Here is a 19,891-nt window from a genome sequence, read left to right on the forward strand (position 1 = left end):
CCAAGCATATGCCCTGGCAGGGAATCAAACCGTGACCTCCTGGTTCAGAGGTTGATGCTCAACCACTGAGCCAGGCCGGTTGGGCTTTTCCGACGTTTTCTTTTTTTCTTTGGGGGAGTCTGAGCGCATCCTTCCTCTGTCTCAGCTCCTTTCACAGGCGCCTCCTGGGTCCCACCTTCCCTTTCTAGCTGCTCCCATAGGATGATCCAGGAAGGGCAGCAGAGGAGAGCAGAGAGGGCGGCATCCCGGGCAAGTCGGGTCTTTTCTAAGAAGAAACCTCCGCTGTGAGCCTCATGAAGAAATCTGCTTGGATGGACACCCCTCAAAACAGGGGCGATAATCTGGGTGACTAGACATGCAATACATTTACACGAGTTTTATGAAATCCAATAGTGTGCCAAGATCAAGATGGCAGGAAAAGAAAAAGTTGGGAATATAGAGATTGCCCGCTTCACTCATTCCTGGGAAAAGTAGGTCCTTCTCAAAGGGAAGAAATGGTGTGGAAAACAGATGTGCAAATATGCCCACTCGAAATTTAAGATTTAAAAAGAAATTATAAGGAGAGGGCATGAAAATTTAATTTAATGTTCACCTTAGGTAATTCTGTGTCTTATTGTTCATAGCAATTACCATAAATCTGCATATCAATAAGCGAGAACAGATGTCAGTTGTTACAAGTGCTTGCCAATCAGGTCTGTTAGAAAGTGACAGATGGGTGGTTATAAAAGGTTCTCATAAGGCCCATTAGCACATTTGCAGGAAGTGTGTGTGGTGGAGGGTGGGAGACGGGCCTTGGGAAGAGCTGGAATCCTTGTGGGTCCGGGATGGGGCTGCACACCGCACACCTGGGCAGGGTCTCTAATGGCAGGTTCCCAGCCTCCAGTACAGTTTTTAGAATACCTTCCCACTTTCCACTCATCACAGATATTCTAAGACAGTCTTCTCTGGGAATGGACCTCAAATTGATGAAAAGCATTGCCTGTTGTTGTTTGAAGCAAATACTTGCACTCTATAATTTTACTGTTACTTTTAAAACGTAGACTAGATATTTTGAAACGGAGTAACTAGCAGCTTTACTGAATGTCAGAAGTAAAGTGAAAGTTTTCTCTTGTTTATCAAAAGATACTCTTCTTTGCCCTGGCCAGTGTGACTCCGTTGGTTGGGCATGGTCCAGTGTGCCAAGAGGTCAACAGTTCAATTCCCGGTCAGGACACATGCCGGGGTTGTAGGCTGGATCCCCAGTAGAAGGCATGCAGGAGGCTGCTGATGAATGTTCCTCTTCTCCCTCTCCCTTCCTCTCTCTCTCTCTCAAATCAATAAAAACAACAAAAAAAGATACTCTTCAGCCACTGATTGCTTCAGAATCTCTATAGTTTCCTAGTAACAATTCCTCACCCTAGAAAACAAATTCCCTTGACAAAAGCAAACTACACTTACACACTTGAAACGTGGTTCAGAATAGAGGGAGGCACTTTTCCTGTCTCTGAATTGCTTTTTTGGGGGCAGATTTGCGGCCCTTGCTGTATTATTTATCTACAGCTTGCCCCTGAGTGTTACTTGGCCTGCTAAACCCTTGGTGTAGGCGAGTCACTGCAGCTGTACCTGCGCAAGCACACCTGCATTTGCTGAGACACTGAGCGCTGCTTCCCAAGCTGGGGGCAACGGAGAGCTCAGGTTTCAGGATCAGGCTGCAATGGACGTCAAATGTGGATCAGCCACTTACTTGCTCAGTAACTTTGGGCAAGTTTCTTCATTCACCTCTCTAAGCCTCAGCTGCCCCACCTGTAAAATGGGATACTAACAGTCCCTACCTCATAAAGCTGTTTGATACTTGGGGATTCTGTATCCTCGTCCGTCCGTATTATGCCCCTTACTGGTGCTGTGGGCTCACATAACTTATTTAACCTCTTCCTGCTTCAGTTTTCCCAACTGCAATGTAGTAACAAAGGGGTGATTTTGTTCTGGGCATGCTGTGAGGATAAATGGCATGGTTATTTCAAGGAGCTCTGTTAAAAACAAAATTGTAAAATACGACTCTTGTTTTTCTAACAATCCTCTTTTGTTAAAAGGAATTAATGACCTTAAGCCACTTTTCCCTTGTTCCTTCTTCTTCAGGAAAAATCCAGACTCTGAGCCCAAACTCAGACCCGAGTTTCTGAGATTTCAGAAATTCATGCAACAAATAACTGAGTGGGAAAATGGGTAAGTTTTTTACTAGAGTTTTAAGAGGGAAAATCAACTTCAAAGATGCACAAAAAGTACCATAAAAGCATTCAGTTTATTAAGATTTCATCCCAATCTCCTCTCTGCTTTAAAAATCCATATTTAATAAAGATACCCTTTAATAAAATCATGGAACACGTTTAGAGTTACTTTTAGTTTGATAAAAAAGTATAGCTGATGTCTCATGTCTCATTCACTTTTAATGATGCAACGATTAGTAACTTCTCATCTAAAATTTCTTTTTCTGCTTCTTGTTTTTGAAAAATTTACTTCATTTTTTCTCCTCCAACAGTGAGTATTTTACTCACTCAAATGAGACATTCAGACTATGATAAATCTGAGTCTCCCGCAGGGCAGACCATGGGCCATGCCTGAGAGTGGTTCACAGCCACGTGCGACTGGTTTCTGCGGTGACATTTCACGATCTTTGGTGAGTGTTCCATGCAGGAGTGATTGAACTTTACATGTGGAGTTCACGTACGGCACTGAAGACACACAGACGGCATCCGGACTGTGTAGGTGCCCCTCGCACTGTGCCACAACCTCAACTACTTGAGGAGCATTTTAACCTCGGGGAGGGGGGGGGAGGGTCTGGGACCCATGACCTCGGTGTGCCTTCATATCCCTCCTCCAATGTGTGCCATGTGTGTAGCAGAGCATCTGCACCATAACATGCGTGATGTTGTACAAGCTCTCTAATTTACCCGTGAACATACTGTCCTTAGTTTATATAATGTGGGTTTTTTGTCGGGGTGTGAGCGGGGGGCTTAGATGTAAGGCTAACACCAAATTTCTTAATTAAGAAAGCAGGCATTTAACTTTAGCCTTATTGGGAATGTATCCAAAACATAAATTTGAGTTTGTCGGTTTATAAATTTATTCACTCAAAAATAGTTGTGAGCACCTCTTGGAGGAGTGAGGGCTGAGTCCATCAGCCCAGGCCACGGCCTCGCGGAGCACTGACGATTCAGGCGTGTCAGAGAGGTGAGGGAGGAAGGGGAGGCAGTCAGGGGTCAGGGGTACAAGAGAGAGGGGCACCCCTCCCACATCTGGCGAGTTGGGGAGGCTTTCTCTAGCAAGTGGCCTCTATCACAGGTCACTTTTTAATACTGGGTGAGATGACTGGCAAAGACAAAAAAGGAAGCCCTACTTCTGGGAGAAGATGAAAGAGCAGGCCACTGAACTTCACCTGACTGAAAAAAAGTACCCCAAACCACAATGCTTCAAACAATTAGGACCACGACACAATTATGCTTACGAATGAAGGGCACCCTTTATAGAAAACAGGACCAGCAGACCGCCTTGACATCTACATCCTTAACACTCTGAATATTCAAGGCAGTGGTCCCATGGACTGTCAGCATTTGATTTTCTGACCTGTGCAGACACAGGGTGCTGAACTTCATATATTGAAGGTTCAAGAACGGGGCATTTGGGGAAGCCCAGTGCATTTACAGAGGCCTCACATTAGCCATCCGATCCATGCACCCCCTAAGGTGACTCCCAGATACCTGTGTGTAAATGAGCATGCTAAGCACGTGAACTCCATCCTGACCTGTGGCTTGCGAGGCAAAAAAAGCACACAGCTAACAAGTGAGGGTGCTCTGTCCGCCCGGGAAGTGTGCTTGGCAGCAGCCAGAGCATAATTCAGCGGTGGGAGACGAGAGCCTGAGGCTTCCTCGAAGCAAGGACCCTAACTTTGGATCTAGGTGCAGCCATTCTTTCTATTAGAAGAAAAACAAATCTAGCCTCCGTGGAAAATGGGACAAACCTTACCATTTATTTTAGTGCTTGCAATCTGGAGGTTTTCTCTTTTTAAAACATAGAAAACTTCCTGAATATTTTACTTATGTCACTCCAATTCCCTTCACAGAACTAAAAATAAATGAACTATTCGATATGATTCTTAGCTCCAAGGCCAGCTTCCCAAACTGTATTTATGAAGATACCGATGAATGATTTAACTACTTATCATTTGAACATACATTTTTCCCCAATAATCCAAAAGCTGTAATTACAACAGAACAAGCTGGCAGTGCCAGTAGATTTAGAGCCCAGCGACTAATTCTGCATGATGTTTACCGTGGGCCAATCTGTCCCGTCAGACAAGCTGCCATTAGCCTGTGAAGCCACAATGAAAGGCTGGGCTGGGGATCACAGCACCCGGGAGGGGAAACCTGTGTACACTCATGGAGAGTGTTTCCAGATCCATTCAAAGTGAAACAAGGAAAAAAACACCAAGGGTATGTATTTGGAAAGAAAAAAAAAGAAAGGAAAAAAAAAGGAGTTTTCATCATGGCTTTTATTCTGCACATTGACTCAGGGTGTCCTTGATTAAACAAACTGCCTGATTTTAACGGGCCAAAAACCTGTGCTTCTCCTTGCCCTGGCTCCCACCTCTCTGGAAAGAAACGAGGGAAAAGCGCTCTGGCTGTTCTCCGCGGCAGGTGAATGGCACCTGTGTTCAGATTTCTTGCACAAGCGGCCTGCCCCGCCCTGTGGAAAGTTAGGGGACCAGCCTGAAGGTGACACAGCAGGAGTGACCTGTCACTGGTCACTGCACCTCCTCACCGCTGACACAGCTCATTAGAAAAAGCAACCCTTCGCGCGCTGCCTTTCAAATCCAGCCACACTTTGGTTTTTCTCAAGAACAAAGATTATGCTTTCACATAAAAGCGTCTGATGCCCAATTCTGTCGACTCGGGGACTACAGTGGAAAAGGCACCCTGTTCATTGTCTGTGGACGTCAGGGGACAGCAGACCATTACAGAGACAGGCCTGCAGTCCAGGCTTTCATTATGGAGGTCAGACTGTTTTTTTTTTTTTTTATTGAGCGCCTATTATTAAGATTTTAGAAGGACGTTAATCATTTTGGCTGCCCTGGATATAAGAATCTTGCTGGAAATTCCCCAGTAACCAATCCCAATTTTAAAAATAAGACAACGGGGGTACTATGCAGAAACGCGCTGTGCCCCCACGTTACTACTGCTGGAAATGCCTGAGGCAGGAGGGCAACTTCCCACAGCTAGTCTAATTTTAACACCCCAACCAGAGAGCAAAGAGGGCTGCTAATTGCTTTTGTTCTTCTTTGTCCCCGCTGCTTTCCTTTGCCCTCTGAACCCCCTGGATTCAGACAACAGCACAGTCAGAGGAAAGGCGTGGTTCACCACTCACCCGCCATCTGCTGAATGCCGCTGAAGGCGCCCAGGTTGCTGGAGGAGGTGGCCTGCTGCAGGAGCTGCGAACGGAGGGAGACGCAACCGTTAACAAGCCTCGAGGTGAGGGCCAAGTGGCTTCCAAACTACACTAACACATCCCACTTCTGTTACGTTTGTACAGCTGGTTGCTGCTGTCTCTTCATGGACTGAAGGTTCCCAGAGTTGGGGCTGTAAATCCATAGCACTGTCTGATCTCTATTAAGAGACACAGACACTGGGGAAACTCAATAACACTGCTGCCTTAAAACAATTAATCAATTCACTCTTTTTAACAACCAGGTGTGCAATCTATTGAAACCAACGTGGCGTGACTAATGCGATCTCTCGGCAGCCTCGTCGTTACTGTAAGTCCCGTCAATCAGGGTCCCTGCCTCGGTCCCTTCCACGTCCCTTCACAGCTCTGTTCCCTTCATCCTTTATTAGATGCTCACGGAGCCACTGATTCTTGGGCCAACAGAGAAATCATCATGATAACTACAGACATGACGTCTCTCTTCACAGCCACGGCTACATGGCCATGACGGTCCCTTTTAACAGGGTCTTCACTGCAGCGAGAAACATGCCGCTTGTCAGCACTTGGAAGCTGGTGAGGCTGCACTTTGCATCACAAACATGTCAGCATCACCTTTTCCCCACGTGGACTCAGTGGCTGCCACAAGGCACAGGCGTGTGACTAATGCCCTAAAATGCTCCTTCACTGGCCCAATCGACTTGAATTATAGGCTAACACTCAGGTGCTATCTTAAATATTTGACTAAATGTATTGATATTCTTTTTCTGTTAAGGTTGATCAATAGAGACATAGTTTGTATACAGGGACAAGCATATAGTTGCCTCCACTACTCAGATTTACATGAATACCAAAAAGCATAGATTCACACCGAATTTATTATTGAAAAGTTGTTATGTGCTTTGGAGGAGGAGAAGGATTCACTACCTAAAAGAGAGCTTTCAGAGTTTACTTGGAGCTCTGCAAAACAAAACGTAGAAGACCATCATTCCCTCGGTTCAATAAGAACAAAACTCCGTGATAAATATGACTCAAAAGTAGGCATTGATCAGTTCACTTGAAAGCACGAGCAGAGTGGAGTATCAGTGGCTAATTAAACCAAAGATTTAGTGACAATGGTATCACAGGGATTAACTTTAACCGTTACCAGAAAAATGTCTCTAACGTTCTCATCCTTCTCCACTTGCTGAATACAGGGGTGGGCAAAAGTAGGTTTATAGCTGTGAGTACACGAAACAGTTTATTCTTGTATTATCATTACTTTACCAATTATTGTATTTATTTGTCTTATTATTGTTTCTTATCTTAGTTATGATTTATCTTTTAGGCAATGATGGCTGGTAATCTAGCCTACTTTTGCTCACCCCTGTATATTACCTAGGTATCACAGAAAGAAAGAGAGAGAAACAGACACACACAAAGAGAAGGAGGAAGAGGGAGAAGGCAAGGATCATCCATTTTAATAGAAAAGTCCCTTACTTTGGTTTGATTACTTGGGTTTTTCATTCTCTTGTGATTGCAACCCCTTACTCCTCCTATTAGGTTTTTTAAAAAAATTAAAGTTAAGTAAAATTAAATACACTTTGAAGATATTTTGAGGAATTAATAGAGCCTACTGAGGTAAGCAGGCTCAAGCTGGAGTGTCATGAAACTACTACTGAGGGCTCTTCCCACGAAAACCATTCTCTGGTGAGTTGGGCTCAGAATCCGCCCCTCAACACACAGGCAAGGAGAGCCTCAAAGGCCACGGGCCCTTGCAGAGATGGACTTCCGATTCCGAGTAGGAGAAAGTATAGTAAGGAGCGCACAGAAATGTGTGTTAGACATGAGAATGAGGCTAATTCTCTTCCCGGGTACAGAAATCACTGCATTTGTGACCAAAGAAACAGCCAGAGACTTCTGTACACTGTGGGGCATGGAGCTGTGCTGGGGACCAGGGACCGGCACATGTGTGTTCGTTTTTGGAAATGGTGGAGTGGGAAGCTGGATGCTTAGAAACCATGAAAAGGGGAGCTTGACTTCAATCTCTGATAAAAATTCTTGTATACACCACTGAACAGATGGTCTGTGAACATCTGAAAAGCACAAGTTTGTGAAAAACAAGTTATTAAGTCAGACTCATTTCTTTTTTCGTAACATTTCTACACTGATAGGACCAGAAGAAGACATGGCAGATCCTGTATAGGTTTTAGCAGGACACCTGGCAAAACCTCCTATGGTGCCTTCGTGGAGGAATGGCCTGAAAATGACAGCAAATTCGGTCAGTGGCTTTCGTAAGGACTCAGATGAAGACCGGAGAAGCTGGTTCCTCATTTATTAACCAAACACGCACCGAGAAGCTATTATATGCAGGACCCAGTGGGCACTGGGCAGGGGTTGGGGAATAAAGGAACAGGAGCATGTCTGTTCTCTGAGAAGCAATGTGGCAAACGGAGAGAACATACGGAGGGCACACACGGAGGGCACACACGGAGGGCACACACGGAGGGCGCACACGGAGGGCACACACAGAGGGGACACACAGAGGGGGCACACGTAGGGGACACACGGAGGGGACACACAGAGGGGAACACACGGAAGGCACACACGGAGGGCGCACGGAGGGCACACACGGAGGGGACACAGAGGGGACACACGGAGGAGAACACACGGAAGGCACACACGGAGGGCACACGGAGGGCACACACGGAGGGCACACGGAGGGGACACACGGAGGGGACACACGGAGGGGACACACAGAGGGGAACACACGGAAGGCACACACGGAGGGCACACAGAGGGGACACACAGAGGGGAACACACGGAAGGCACACACGGAGGGCACACGGAGGGGACACACAGAGGGGAACACACGGAAGGCACACACGGAGGGCACACGGAGGGGACACACAGAGGGGAACACACGGAAGGCACACACGGAGGGCACACGGAGGGGACACACGGAGGGGACACACGGAGGGGGCACACGGAGGGGACACAGAGGGGAACACACGGAAGGCACACATGGAGGGCACACGGAGGGCACACATGGAGAGGGCACACGGAGAGGACACACGGAGGGGACACACGGAGGGGCGCACCCCTGGGGCCAGCAGCAGCACATTCCTGGGGCAAGTGATGTCACCCATTTGAGTCTCTCTTTTCTCTCCTCTACAGACAGGTGGTCTGACCTGTCAGGGCCCAGGGAGGACTGTCTGGCAGAACAGCACAAGTTCTGCGACCAAGTCAGTCTAGTGGATGACAATCCTGAGAGGGACAGTTAGGTCCAGTGACAGAGTTAGGGCACAGACGAACACACACACACACGGCAGAGGCTGAGAAAAAGGCCCAATCTCACAACATGAAATTCTATTAATAAATGAGGAGACCAGCATTTAGGATCCAAAACAGAAAAATGGAGTAGGGTAACATGGTTTGACAGCAGTTCAAGCAAAGATAAATAAAAACTAGAGGCGTATTAGCTGCCTTCCATGTTACTACAAATGCCACTCTCGAGCTACATTAAGAGATTTCAGAGCCCATGCTAACGGCCACTGCCCTGTGCTATTTAAGGTCTCACCGGGGGAACTGTCTTAACTTCTGGTGATGGTATTTAACAAAGACACGGACAGGGTGAAATGGGAAAACAGAGCAAGTGAAAGCTTAGAAACAACGAACTGTAAGCGATGACTGAAAGAGCTGGGTCTATTTGGCCTGAAATAGGATCTAATTTTTTGGTATCTAATAGATAAAGTTAAGAAATATTTGGTCTAGTCAACAGGGTGTCCTGGGAGACCCAGGATCTCTGAAGGAAAGTTCCACGGGGATTCCAGTTGGGGCCCTGACATGGAACCGATGAACCTGAGGCAGTGAGCGCTCCGTCCACAGCTGCCTCAGTTTCCTTAACAACAGTCTATCAAGGGAACTGTATGATGTCTCTGAAACAGGGATTAGAAATTTAGCCTGTGGGACTTTGCTCAGTCTCTATATCAGTCAAGAATTAAATTACTCATGTGCTTAAAATATCCTGCATCAGTGCTGAGTTCAATAATTCCCTGAGATTCTAAGTGTCCCCCAAATGAATCCTTTAGCATACTCAGGGGACAAGTAGGTTGTGGGAGGAACAGTGGACATGTTCCCCTCTCTCCTGGGGACCATGCACTGACTGGCCTCCGGCACTTACCGCCAGGTACTGTGGGGTGAGTCCGCCCAGACCCGTCAGGTTCCCCCAGGTGGCAGTGTTGAGCTGTTGCATCTGCTGCGCCAGCTGCTGTTGGAGGCGTCTTTGCTCTTTGTCCTTCTGAGTGTCAGCGAACTTCACCACGATAGGTGAAGAGCAGCCCTGTGGTCAGACACAGCGGAAAGTGAAGAGGGAGTTACAGCCTGGCCCAATCCTCTCATCAGATTCAGCCCTGGATCTAGTTTTCTGAACTACCTTGGAGCACATGGAATGGTCGGAATGGTTTTCAAATGGTTTGATATTCCTTCTTCTCTGGAATAGTACCATCAACAGAAAATTCCAGATACGGTCATTGGTTCCCTTGGGGATCTGGTGGTCGGTGGAGCCATTTGCTTTTTTGCTCAGGTTATGAAACTGCCTCTCCTTCCTTCTTTGTGTGTCTTCCTTCAGCCTTCCCAGAACCTCCTCAGAGACAATAGACCTTATCTATGTTCTTTAACTAAACTGCACGGTTCACTTGTCTGAAAGAATAGACCTGTTTCGTGTGTCTACCTCTTTCCACATGTGAGCAGGGGACAAGGAAACTGGAATTTTTCTGATTTTCAGTTTATGGGTTTTTTAACGGTGGAACTGTGGGGATAATACTGATCCAGCAATATAACTGGGAGAAGGGGATTTGTATTAGAAACACGGATGAAGGGAGGAGATAGTCAGAAAACATGGGCATTGACCAACATAACTGTTCCCATGTTTTCAGAAAGATCTCCCTTCCTGTGTCACGTCTACACTATCCACAGTCCCCTGAGCTACTGTGAACCAAAACCTTAGTATCGTCCAGTCAAAGGAGATACAGAATAAATGGCAGCAGAAGGAGTCCACTTGGCTTCTTTTTCTAACAAATCTCACCCTTCTAGGTGCTTCTCTCAATTTTCATTTCCTTTAAAAGGCAAGGAGTAGGGGTAGTAAGAAATGGCCAAGGGTTAGAAAATAGGACGAGTTCATGTTTGATGCAGATAAAAGCATAGGGGAAATAAGGGCCTAACTCCTTGAGGCATGAAGAAGACCTCCGTTTAGAAGCCCCGTTAAACATCTGCATTTGGTAAACATCTGCAGAGACGTTTCTCCTCCCTCCCCACTCTCCTGTCCTTCTTAGTACAGCTTGTCTACACATTTCATCACAATTACAGTTGTTAAATTTTGCTGAGGTAAAAAGAATTCTACCCAAGTGATTAAAAAAACAAAAACCCTTTATTGAAACTCAGCATGATAACAGACCTCTCTTGCTCTCAGAATTTTATTTTCCTATTTTAAGTGAGCGTTTCCTTTCTCTTCCCTTGGACCGGGTCACTTTCTTTCTCCTAGAAAACTCCCTTACATTTTTTTCTTATCACCTTGGGTAGTTATTGGGGAGGTAGCTATGACCATGTGAGGCGATCATGTCTGTATTACCAAAAAAATGGGAGAAAAATGAGGTGATTGTTGAATTTCCAGCGTATCAGTCTTTAGCTCTGGTAGCCATAGTCACAGGACAGAATGTTAAATGTCAGTAAACTGCATAAAAGTAGTATTTCCACCATTTTAAAAAAAACTATGCTTCATTTTTCTTCATCAGCTCCATATTTCAGCACTTCATTCCTTAAAGAGGGCAAAATACTCTGAAGGTGAAAATTATATAGAGAAAGGGTTTTGCATGGAAAAGGGTTGTTATTGCTCTATCAAATTTGTTCCATAACAAATTATAGCATCTCCTCCTAGAAGTACATTCACTGTTGATTTTTTTTTCTTCCTTAAATACCATAAGATGATATAAAAGTAGAAAATAAGGCCAATGACTATAGCAAAAAATTACTTGTTTAAACCATGACACGGAAAAATGGGATAGGGAGAGATTGGAGGAAAGTAGAAAAATAGAAGGTACAATATTAAAAATCAATAATTTTTAAAAACATGTTCTTTTAAACTTTGACATTCACATCGTTTTGAATCCGAATCTCTTAGATGACACATCTTGGTTAAAGATGTGAGCCAGAGTCCTGAAAATAATGTAATCTGTTAAATGAAGAAAATAAACTTCAGCTGTATGACTATAATGTAACTGAGTAATGTCTAATTTTCCATTTAAATGCCAATATTTTTTAATTAAGTGAGACATTTAAGTGTCTGAGGGCCCTGCTCTTTAGGCATGGATGTCCAGGTTTCAAACAAGTGCACCAAATTTGATTTTTTATAATAGATATCCATAACAAAGGACCAAGGGCTCCTTAAGAACCAGCACACCCCATTCTCTATCGCAGAATCTTTTCATTTTGAGAGCCCATTGTTCCTGGGGTTGGGCTCATACCCAGTTCTGCTTTCTCTCCTTGTGCTCTCCCTGTGCTGTGACATGGGGGGAACCTGGGCCCCTGCCAGCCCCTCTGGGGCTTTATCAGGGGGCGCTGAGGGAAGCAGCTGGGGCGGCAATGTTTCCAACAGAGAGGAAAGAATTTAGACTAAAAAACTATCTAAGGTGAGACCAATTTAGGTACAAATCACTAAACTACAGAAAATAAAAATAATTAAGAATGAAGCACGTACATGGAAGGTAATAAATACAGGTAAAGACTTTCTTTTTCCTAATAGTACTTCCATTTTAATCTCTACACTGACATGAAGCTGGAAATCAGACTGATCCACAATGATGGAGCAGCAGAAGTTAGGGGACCGGGGGTACAAAAACTGTCACATAGGAAACTGGCTCCTAGATATTTCAAATCCTGCTAATTATCTCCTATCATGGCCGATTTTCACCTGAGCGTGCCTTCAGGTAGGGGGTGGGAGTGTCTTAAAAATGCATTGCACTGAAAGGAAAACACAGTGATTATATAAGATATGTTAGGAATATCAAAGTCAAAATGAAGTTCGAAAAAGACAATAGGCTTTGCAATGCTGATATCAAAACTTAGAAAAGTACAGTAAACACTTAATGACAATGCCATGCACACTCCTCCCCCCCACCCCCTTCCCACCCACCCTTTGGCTCACTGTAAAAAAGTTGCCACAAAACATGACGCATAATGAGCACTTAGCTCCCAGCATGCTTTGGGAGATGCAGCATTGCAAAAAAAACAAAACAAACAAACAAACAAAAAATAAACCCCCCAAAAAATGGAGGCCAAAAAAGAAGCTCAAACGACCAATTAAGACATTTTTGCTAATTAAATAAAGCGGAAAATATTTTTTTCCCCAAAGATAAAAAAAAAAATGTAACTTCAGATAACGCCACAAGGCCACCTGTGGAAAAGATCACCCATACACAGAGATACAGTGTACAGAATACAGCAGCACATGCACTCCCAAATGATTCTATCAGACAGCACAGAATAAGTAACAGCATATCACTCTTGGAATGCTTTTGTGCAAAATCCTGAAAGGCCATGACCCAAATCACAGACTAAAAGTATAGAGCCATCTATCTGCATTGGCGGGTGAGCACCCACGCCAGCATCTTTATTTTCCTCTAAAGCCACTATCTCTCGTTAGGAGACCAAATTTGAGCCTTTATGCTTCTGGATTATTGTTCATTTTTCAGTAAGGAGAGAAATCAAATTTTTCAGGGGACTCTCATCCATGAGTGTTTTCACTGGTTAAATGAAGTGGGAGAAGTAGTAACTTTCTCCAACATTCTTGATGCAAAAACACAATTCTGTGTAACTAAAGATAACTTGATCCCACATTAAAAAAAAAACCCAAAAACCAAAAAGAACCCCGTGAGTTAGCACAGGGCAAGTTGCAATTTGGAGTGGGGTTTGTTCATGCTTAATCCATACCAACCCTGGGCTGAGGAGCGGATGGGACCCTTCAGGTGCGGAATACTACTTGGCTTCAATTGCACCGTGACTGCACATGGCAGGCCCTGGGCCACTGCAATAAGAGGCTCAAAAAATAATGGGAGCAGGTGGAAGGAAGGCTTTCCTAAGTCCATTTCAAGTCATTAGGGGAAAAGTCAGAGAGAGAAAGAAAGCGAGGGAGAAAGAGTATGAATGCATGGAAAGAGAGGTGGTGAAAGTTTAAATCTGTGATTGTCATGGGAACAATCCACACAGGAGAGAATTGCGTTACCATTCCCCATCATTTGCACAAAGAAAACAAAGAAAGGGCAGATGATACAGTACCTCCATGGTCTGAGACTGATGCATGGCTTTGATTGCATTCTGTGCCATTGCCCTTGTAGAAAATGTGACAAACGCACAGCCTGTGGGAAACAAGGGGACAGGGAGCAGGAAAGACAAAAAACAACAAGACAAAAGGGTTGGACGCTTGTTAAACCAACACGGTCTACGAGAACTGCCACAGGACGACACTGTTCTCAGTAGTACATAAAAATAAACAACTTCCCTCTTTGGTTTTATCGTACTTTGCTTTTTACGCACAGTGCTGACTTGCTAATCTGGCCAGAGTAGAAAGATCTGTTGATTGATTAGTTTACTTTTTAAAAATGGAGATGAGGAGAAGGAAGTCGGGTACTCTTTGTAACCGCAAGTTTGAAATTAGCAAGATCTAGTTAACATTTTCTAAAATAAAAAGTTGCTCTTTCACATTTTCTGGCTGGTTGATTATCTTTACTTAGGCACCCACACATTAGGGCTCTGGATTTCAAAATTTAGCATCGATTTTTGAGCAGCAAATAATAAAACCCTCACTCCAAGGGCAAATGAGCATAAAATTCCAAGAACTCAAAAACGTCAGCAAATAAATATATGTAATCTCTTCAGGGTAGTTAAAAAGTATATGTGTAGAAATATACATTAATGCTATTCAAATGCAGACCAATATACCAAATCCTGCACAAACCAGTACTTATTAATTACGAACAAAAACAAATGCTCTATCACTCTAAGGTTCAACAGTGCATATAAAGCAAACCTTTTAAATTCGCATTGGATTTTTTACTGGTATAGAATCTTCATGACTTTAGGAAGTTGTGACTTTCTGACATGTATCAGCAAGCTGACCTACAATCTAACACTCACAAGACAATGTACATTTCTCTGGATGTCTCCTGTGAGGCCCATTGAACTTGCCATGGCTACCTTTTTCTCATTCTGAAAAATAACTAGAATCTATAGTGCCTGTCTCTGCTCCTTGTCAGTGTTGGCTAGCATGCAGGCCACCACTCCAACTACACGGCTCATTGCCCTTTGCACTAATAAAAACACTGCTTTTTGAAATTCACATTTTATTCGTCTTGCACCCTTGGGCTTTTAAGAGAAAAAGGCTGTGAAATTAATGCAGATTCAGGCTGATTTTATAATAAAACCACAACACGCTAAGATCTGAGCTAAAGCAACGCAGACTTGGCTCACTTATGATCTCTAATGACTATAAAAGTGCATTGATTTTAAGCTTGTTTAGCATTGCACAGTTTGAACTTAGGTATCAGAGAATAATTTAGTGTTCCACTCAATTTCCTCAAAACTTTATTATTATTACTACTTAAAAGATTTCCAAATGAAGCAGATCTAAACACTGAGAGGCTAAAGCCCGTTGTCATCTCAGAGTGAATCCAAGAAGGCGGAATTCAGGCATCGACAAGGCGGATGGCTGCCCTGTTGCCAGTCAGCCAAAAAGAATGGCCCACGTCTAAACAGCCAGTGGATTGCTTGGTTTATGTAAGCCCATTTGTGAGCCATAAACCATACTCCTTCTTTTGTTCTGCATGTGTACCTGGTGAGATTATCAAGTCAATACTGTACTAGCACCTTTTAATCAAACAGCAATGCCTGCCCATCAATCCCAAAGCACAACAACATCCAGTCATAAAATAAGTCAATGCATTTTTTTTTTTTTGCATTATGCTGTAATTTTTAACACACAACATTCTCAGTGCATGGGAGATTCATCTCACATCCCCCTCCCAGTTCAGCGGGCCTTCTGAAGCCTGAGGGTAGCTCACTATGAATGCTGAGCTGCTCCGTATCGTTCTCTATATCCACATGCTGCCTGTGCCTATCCTGGCTGCAGGTTCTGTCATCAATGAAGGCCATCTGGCAACCTCTCTAAGGCACCTAGATGACGAGCGGAATAGTGTGTGAGGCAGGTGACAGCACCTGTACTGGCTTCCATATTGATACTCGGCTCTAAAATAACAGAGTCCCAAATTTACTATCCATTTCCAAGTCATGTCTCTTCAAAAACATTATCATTATTAATGGAGGAAATAACACAAACAGATTTTTCTTTTCCCATTTTTTTATCTTGAGAGTACAATGGAGGCAAAAGCAAATAATCTAATGGAGGCATATCTGAAGCCATGAGAATCCTGGACTAATTGCTTTGAACAGTCAAGAAGAACTGTGTCATTCACTTCATTTGCTCTGATTATCCAGGGACATGTGCCAAACTGACAGTTTCCAAACGGAGGTTAAGAATGCATAAAAAAAACCACCATATAAAATGTCAACAAAAATCAATAAGGAATGCATTTAGTTTATGCAATAAGTTTATGCATTTACTACAATTTCGGAACAACCAGAACTTTTGTTAATAACTTAGTGAGAGAGATACGGTAATCAACAGGTCTAAAAAGAAAAGCATTAGCGACAGAACAATAAAATTATACCTCTATAAGCTCAACCCATTGCCCTTTCCTGTGAAACGTGCAATTAAAGCTCGGCTGGTGCTTCCAATTATATGATCCTCATCCCATCTGAAAAAAAATGATCTGACAAATCTGATGACATCTTTAACCTTTTTATTCTACTGGCAGTGGTGCAGTAAGAGACAAGTTGTCTCCGTAGGGGCTCTGTCAAGTTTTGTACTGTGCGCTGTGTCCCGTTACTCAGGAGAGAAAATTACTGTGTCGTTTATAAAGTGAGAGCCTATGTTGAAATATTTCACCCTCTATGCTACTCTGGAGGACGTTAAGCAACTTCAGAACCAAATGTTTCATGGATTGGTAGCTTTTTAACCTTTGTAATTTCTCTAAAGCAGTAGGTTATGGTAGTGCTCTGGTTAGATTTCAATTTCCTTTTCACCACCGCGCAAAACTTTGTGGTGGCTATTTAGGATTAAGGCCTCAACTTGATGGCTTTTCACTAACCTCAGCTCCTACCATCAAGATTGGCTGCTGGCTCCTTCTACAAGTTAACTAGATGCCTTTCCATTGGACAGAAGTAATTTAGGTCATAATTTCCCCCTACTAAATTATCTTCTACTACAAATGGTTTCTGGGTGCAAAGGGGTTGTTGGTGGTGGTGGTGGTAGTGGGGTGTGTGTGTGTGTCACGAGATCCGGCCAGGACAATGGCTCTGGTCTTAAAGGGTTTACTCCTTAACTTCTCTAGACTGTTGGATGCGCTGTCTTAGCAGTCAATTCTCAGGCCATTGAGAAATGAAAGAGAAAGTAGATTGGAAAGAAAAGATACAGGTACCCAAACAATGAAGCTACATATTTTTGGGGGGGAGGGTGGGGTTAGATAAGACAGCCTGTATGTCACTGTCTTAAAGCCTCTAAATACATAACAGCAAAAGAAAAATGTGTGTCTGTGAATGCGGCCAATCTTGTAACTATTTATTGTCTCCATTTTCAGAAAGTCAGAGACTGCTAGTGGAAATGCAAGAAGTTGAATTTCTCTTATTTCAGTGAGGTTGCGTTCTTGCTAAAACAGATAAATGACTGACTGGGAAGGTTTCTCAAAGTAATTTCCTCCTACAGACAGGATAAGGAAAGCACGTGACCTGTCACAGAGGAGATTTTGGAACACATCTATTACACTTGTCATTTCAACTGAAAGGATATTTGAACTCAGGTGTTCTACCTCTTCTCTAGGCTGCAAGAGAATTTTTGGAGAACTAGATGAATTCTTGCTCTGTACATACAAAAAAAAAAAAATTACAGGCGCTTTTTAAAAGCACCTACAATGCCTGGGCTTTGAAAGAGATGCAGCAGCCTGCCTACATTTCAACAGAAAAAAGCATAATTTAAAATAACGTGTGCAGCGTGAAGATGTCAACCTATGGGAAACTTGTTTATAATAAATTCCCATCCAGCTGACAAAAGGTCGTCACGCAGCCAATTTTCCTCGCTCTATCTTTTTTAGCAGTGGCAGGGGTCACTAAACACATGTTATCAGTAAAATAACATTGGAGCACAAAAATTAATACTCCAATGAATCATTCCCGATGTTGGGTCCACTTACTTAAAACTGGCATGACGGGATCAGTCATTTACAGCACCTGAGGGTGACTGCAGACTAGGACTTAATTGGCAAAATCTCATCTCTGAGATGGGATTGGAAGATTGTGTACGGAGCAAGATGATATGGTATAGTTAATAATCCAGGGGCATCGGGTCAAAGTCCCTACACTTCTGAATGTTTAGGCCAGGGGTCCTCAAACTACGGCCCGCGGGCCACATGCGAATACAAATATTGTATTTGTTCCCGTTTTGTTTTTTTACTTCAAAATAAGATATGTGCAGTGTGCATTGGAATTTGTTCATAGCTTTTTTTTTTTAAAACTATAGTCTGGCCCTCCAACGGTCTGAGGGACAGTGAAGTGGCCCCCTGTTTAAAAAGTTTGAGGACCCCTGGTTTAGGTACTATGTGGGCAAGACTAAAATGGTGTGATCAAACCCGAGTCCCTCTCTGTGTACATGTCTTAAGAGCCAAAAGCCCTATCCTAACGTCCTGATCAGATATAACAAAAACAAATGAGGATTTAATGGTTGAGTCCAGTCTGTGCTCGCCAACATCCCTGATAATATTGCCAATTCATTTGTCAGGGGTTTTGGCAGGAGAATGTTGGAACGCCTTAAACACAGCTGGAATATTCTTAAACAAGCAGAAAGTTACCTTAAATGGCAGTGGAGATTTGACTCTAGTTTTTTGGGGAAAAAACATGAAATAAATTCCTTCATTGTCTTTGAGTTACAAATGTTCAGTTGCAGAAAACCCTGTAGGTTGTACCCAAATAGTCTATTCTGACTGTGAGGTTACGGGGGTGAGAACAAACGTGTATTTTAGGAAATCGACACGCTAAGGTCACACTGTCACATAAGTGTACTGGCGCGGACGCCTCAGGCTTTGATTCTGAGAGCTCCGATCTCAGTTGACCTGCCAGGTGCGGGCTCCCTGCATGCTGTTTGCTCTCTCAGTGAAGGCTCCTGCAGCAGCCTGGGAGGTCCATCTGCCATTGCAGAAGGAGGTGAGACCATGAAGGTGCTTGACAGCAGCTCAAACCAAACTTGCCAAATTAGGAAAGATGGCAGAAGGGGTTCCCGCTCCCAAAGGGGAAACGCATGCTTAGATGTGGGCGCACTGCACTGGTTGAGCCCTGCTGTTTGCTGAGCGTCCTCAGCGTGCTCAGCACTGATGGGATAGAGAGGAAATGACAGGAGCCACCTGAGGGGGAGCATCCGCAGCAGGGGCCAGGAGCGGTCTGTGCACAGTCACGGCAATTTCCTGGGGCTGGGGGTGGGGGAGTCTGTCCTGAAACATGACCGACTTGGGTGCTGGTGAATAATGATGGGACTTTTAAAATAGTCTTTGTTGCCCATAGGCAGAGCAGGCTTTTTTTTTTTTCCTTATAGACAGCGGTGCTAACTGAGAGTATAGTGGTGCTTGATGGGCACCAAGCTGTGCGTCCTGGCAGCCCACTAGCCTGTTTCAGTGGGGCGGGGGGAGGGGTGGGAGCAGGCCGAGTCAACAAGCCTGGAGAAACGTGAGTGGAATTTAAACCACTGATGTGACAGAGAAGAAATGACATGAGACACGTGAGGGGGAGCATCATCATTCTTGTAGCTGAAAAGCAAAAAAAGAAAAATGAACCACCCAATAAACACTTTTTTAATTGACTAGTTTATACCCTGGCTTAGTTGTGAGCAGGCAGTTTTCAGAGCAGCCAAGCTTTTGTTTCACTTAATATTTATTTATTTTTGAAACAGCTGAGCCGGCAACAGGCACTGCGACCAGAAGTGCTGAGCGCCCTTTATCTGCGGTGCCACTAATGGGAGACACATTAATATTTGATTGAAAACTGCAATTATTTAATGAAAGCAGAATAGTAGCCTGGGAGAGAATTGTTCCTTTAACAAATACACTGATTCAGGAGTGGTCCCCTGTACCCAGGAGTCCCTGGGTCCTGCTAATTGAAAAATCTACCACTGTCTGCTTTTATATTTCAGAACAAATGGTTATAAATGAGTATTTTCTTCTTTGCCATAGGGAATGCTCATCAGTTCATCAGAAATTACTTTTCTGTTCAAAAAAAAAAAGGGGGTGGGGGCAGGAAGGAGGACTCTGCT

At 43.9% G+C, this 19,891-nt stretch overlaps 1 protein-coding gene across 11 annotated transcripts in view; it reads right to left on the reverse strand.

The window, feature by feature from the left end:
• Window positions 1-19,891, reverse strand: part of CELF2 (CUGBP Elav-like family member 2) — a 559,234-nt gene that overhangs the window by 50,964 nt on the left and 488,379 nt on the right. For all 11 annotated transcript variants that reach the window (XM_036341344.1, XM_036341358.1, XM_036341273.1 and 8 more), the window contains 3 exons: window positions 13,762-13,841; window positions 9,614-9,772; window positions 5,398-5,461 (listed from right to left, as the gene is read on the reverse strand). In XM_036341344.1, coding sequence (XP_036197237.1) covers window positions 5,398-5,461; window positions 9,614-9,772; window positions 13,762-13,841 — 303 coding nt within the window. The remainder of the gene's footprint in view (window positions 1-5,397; window positions 5,462-9,613; window positions 9,773-13,761; window positions 13,842-19,891) is intronic.

The sequence above is a fragment of the Myotis myotis genome, unplaced genomic scaffold (genome assembly GCF_014108235.1).
Source record: "Myotis myotis isolate mMyoMyo1 unplaced genomic scaffold, mMyoMyo1.p scaffold_m19_p_1, whole genome shotgun sequence".
NCBI lineage: Eukaryota > Metazoa > Chordata > Mammalia > Chiroptera > Vespertilionidae > Myotis > Myotis myotis.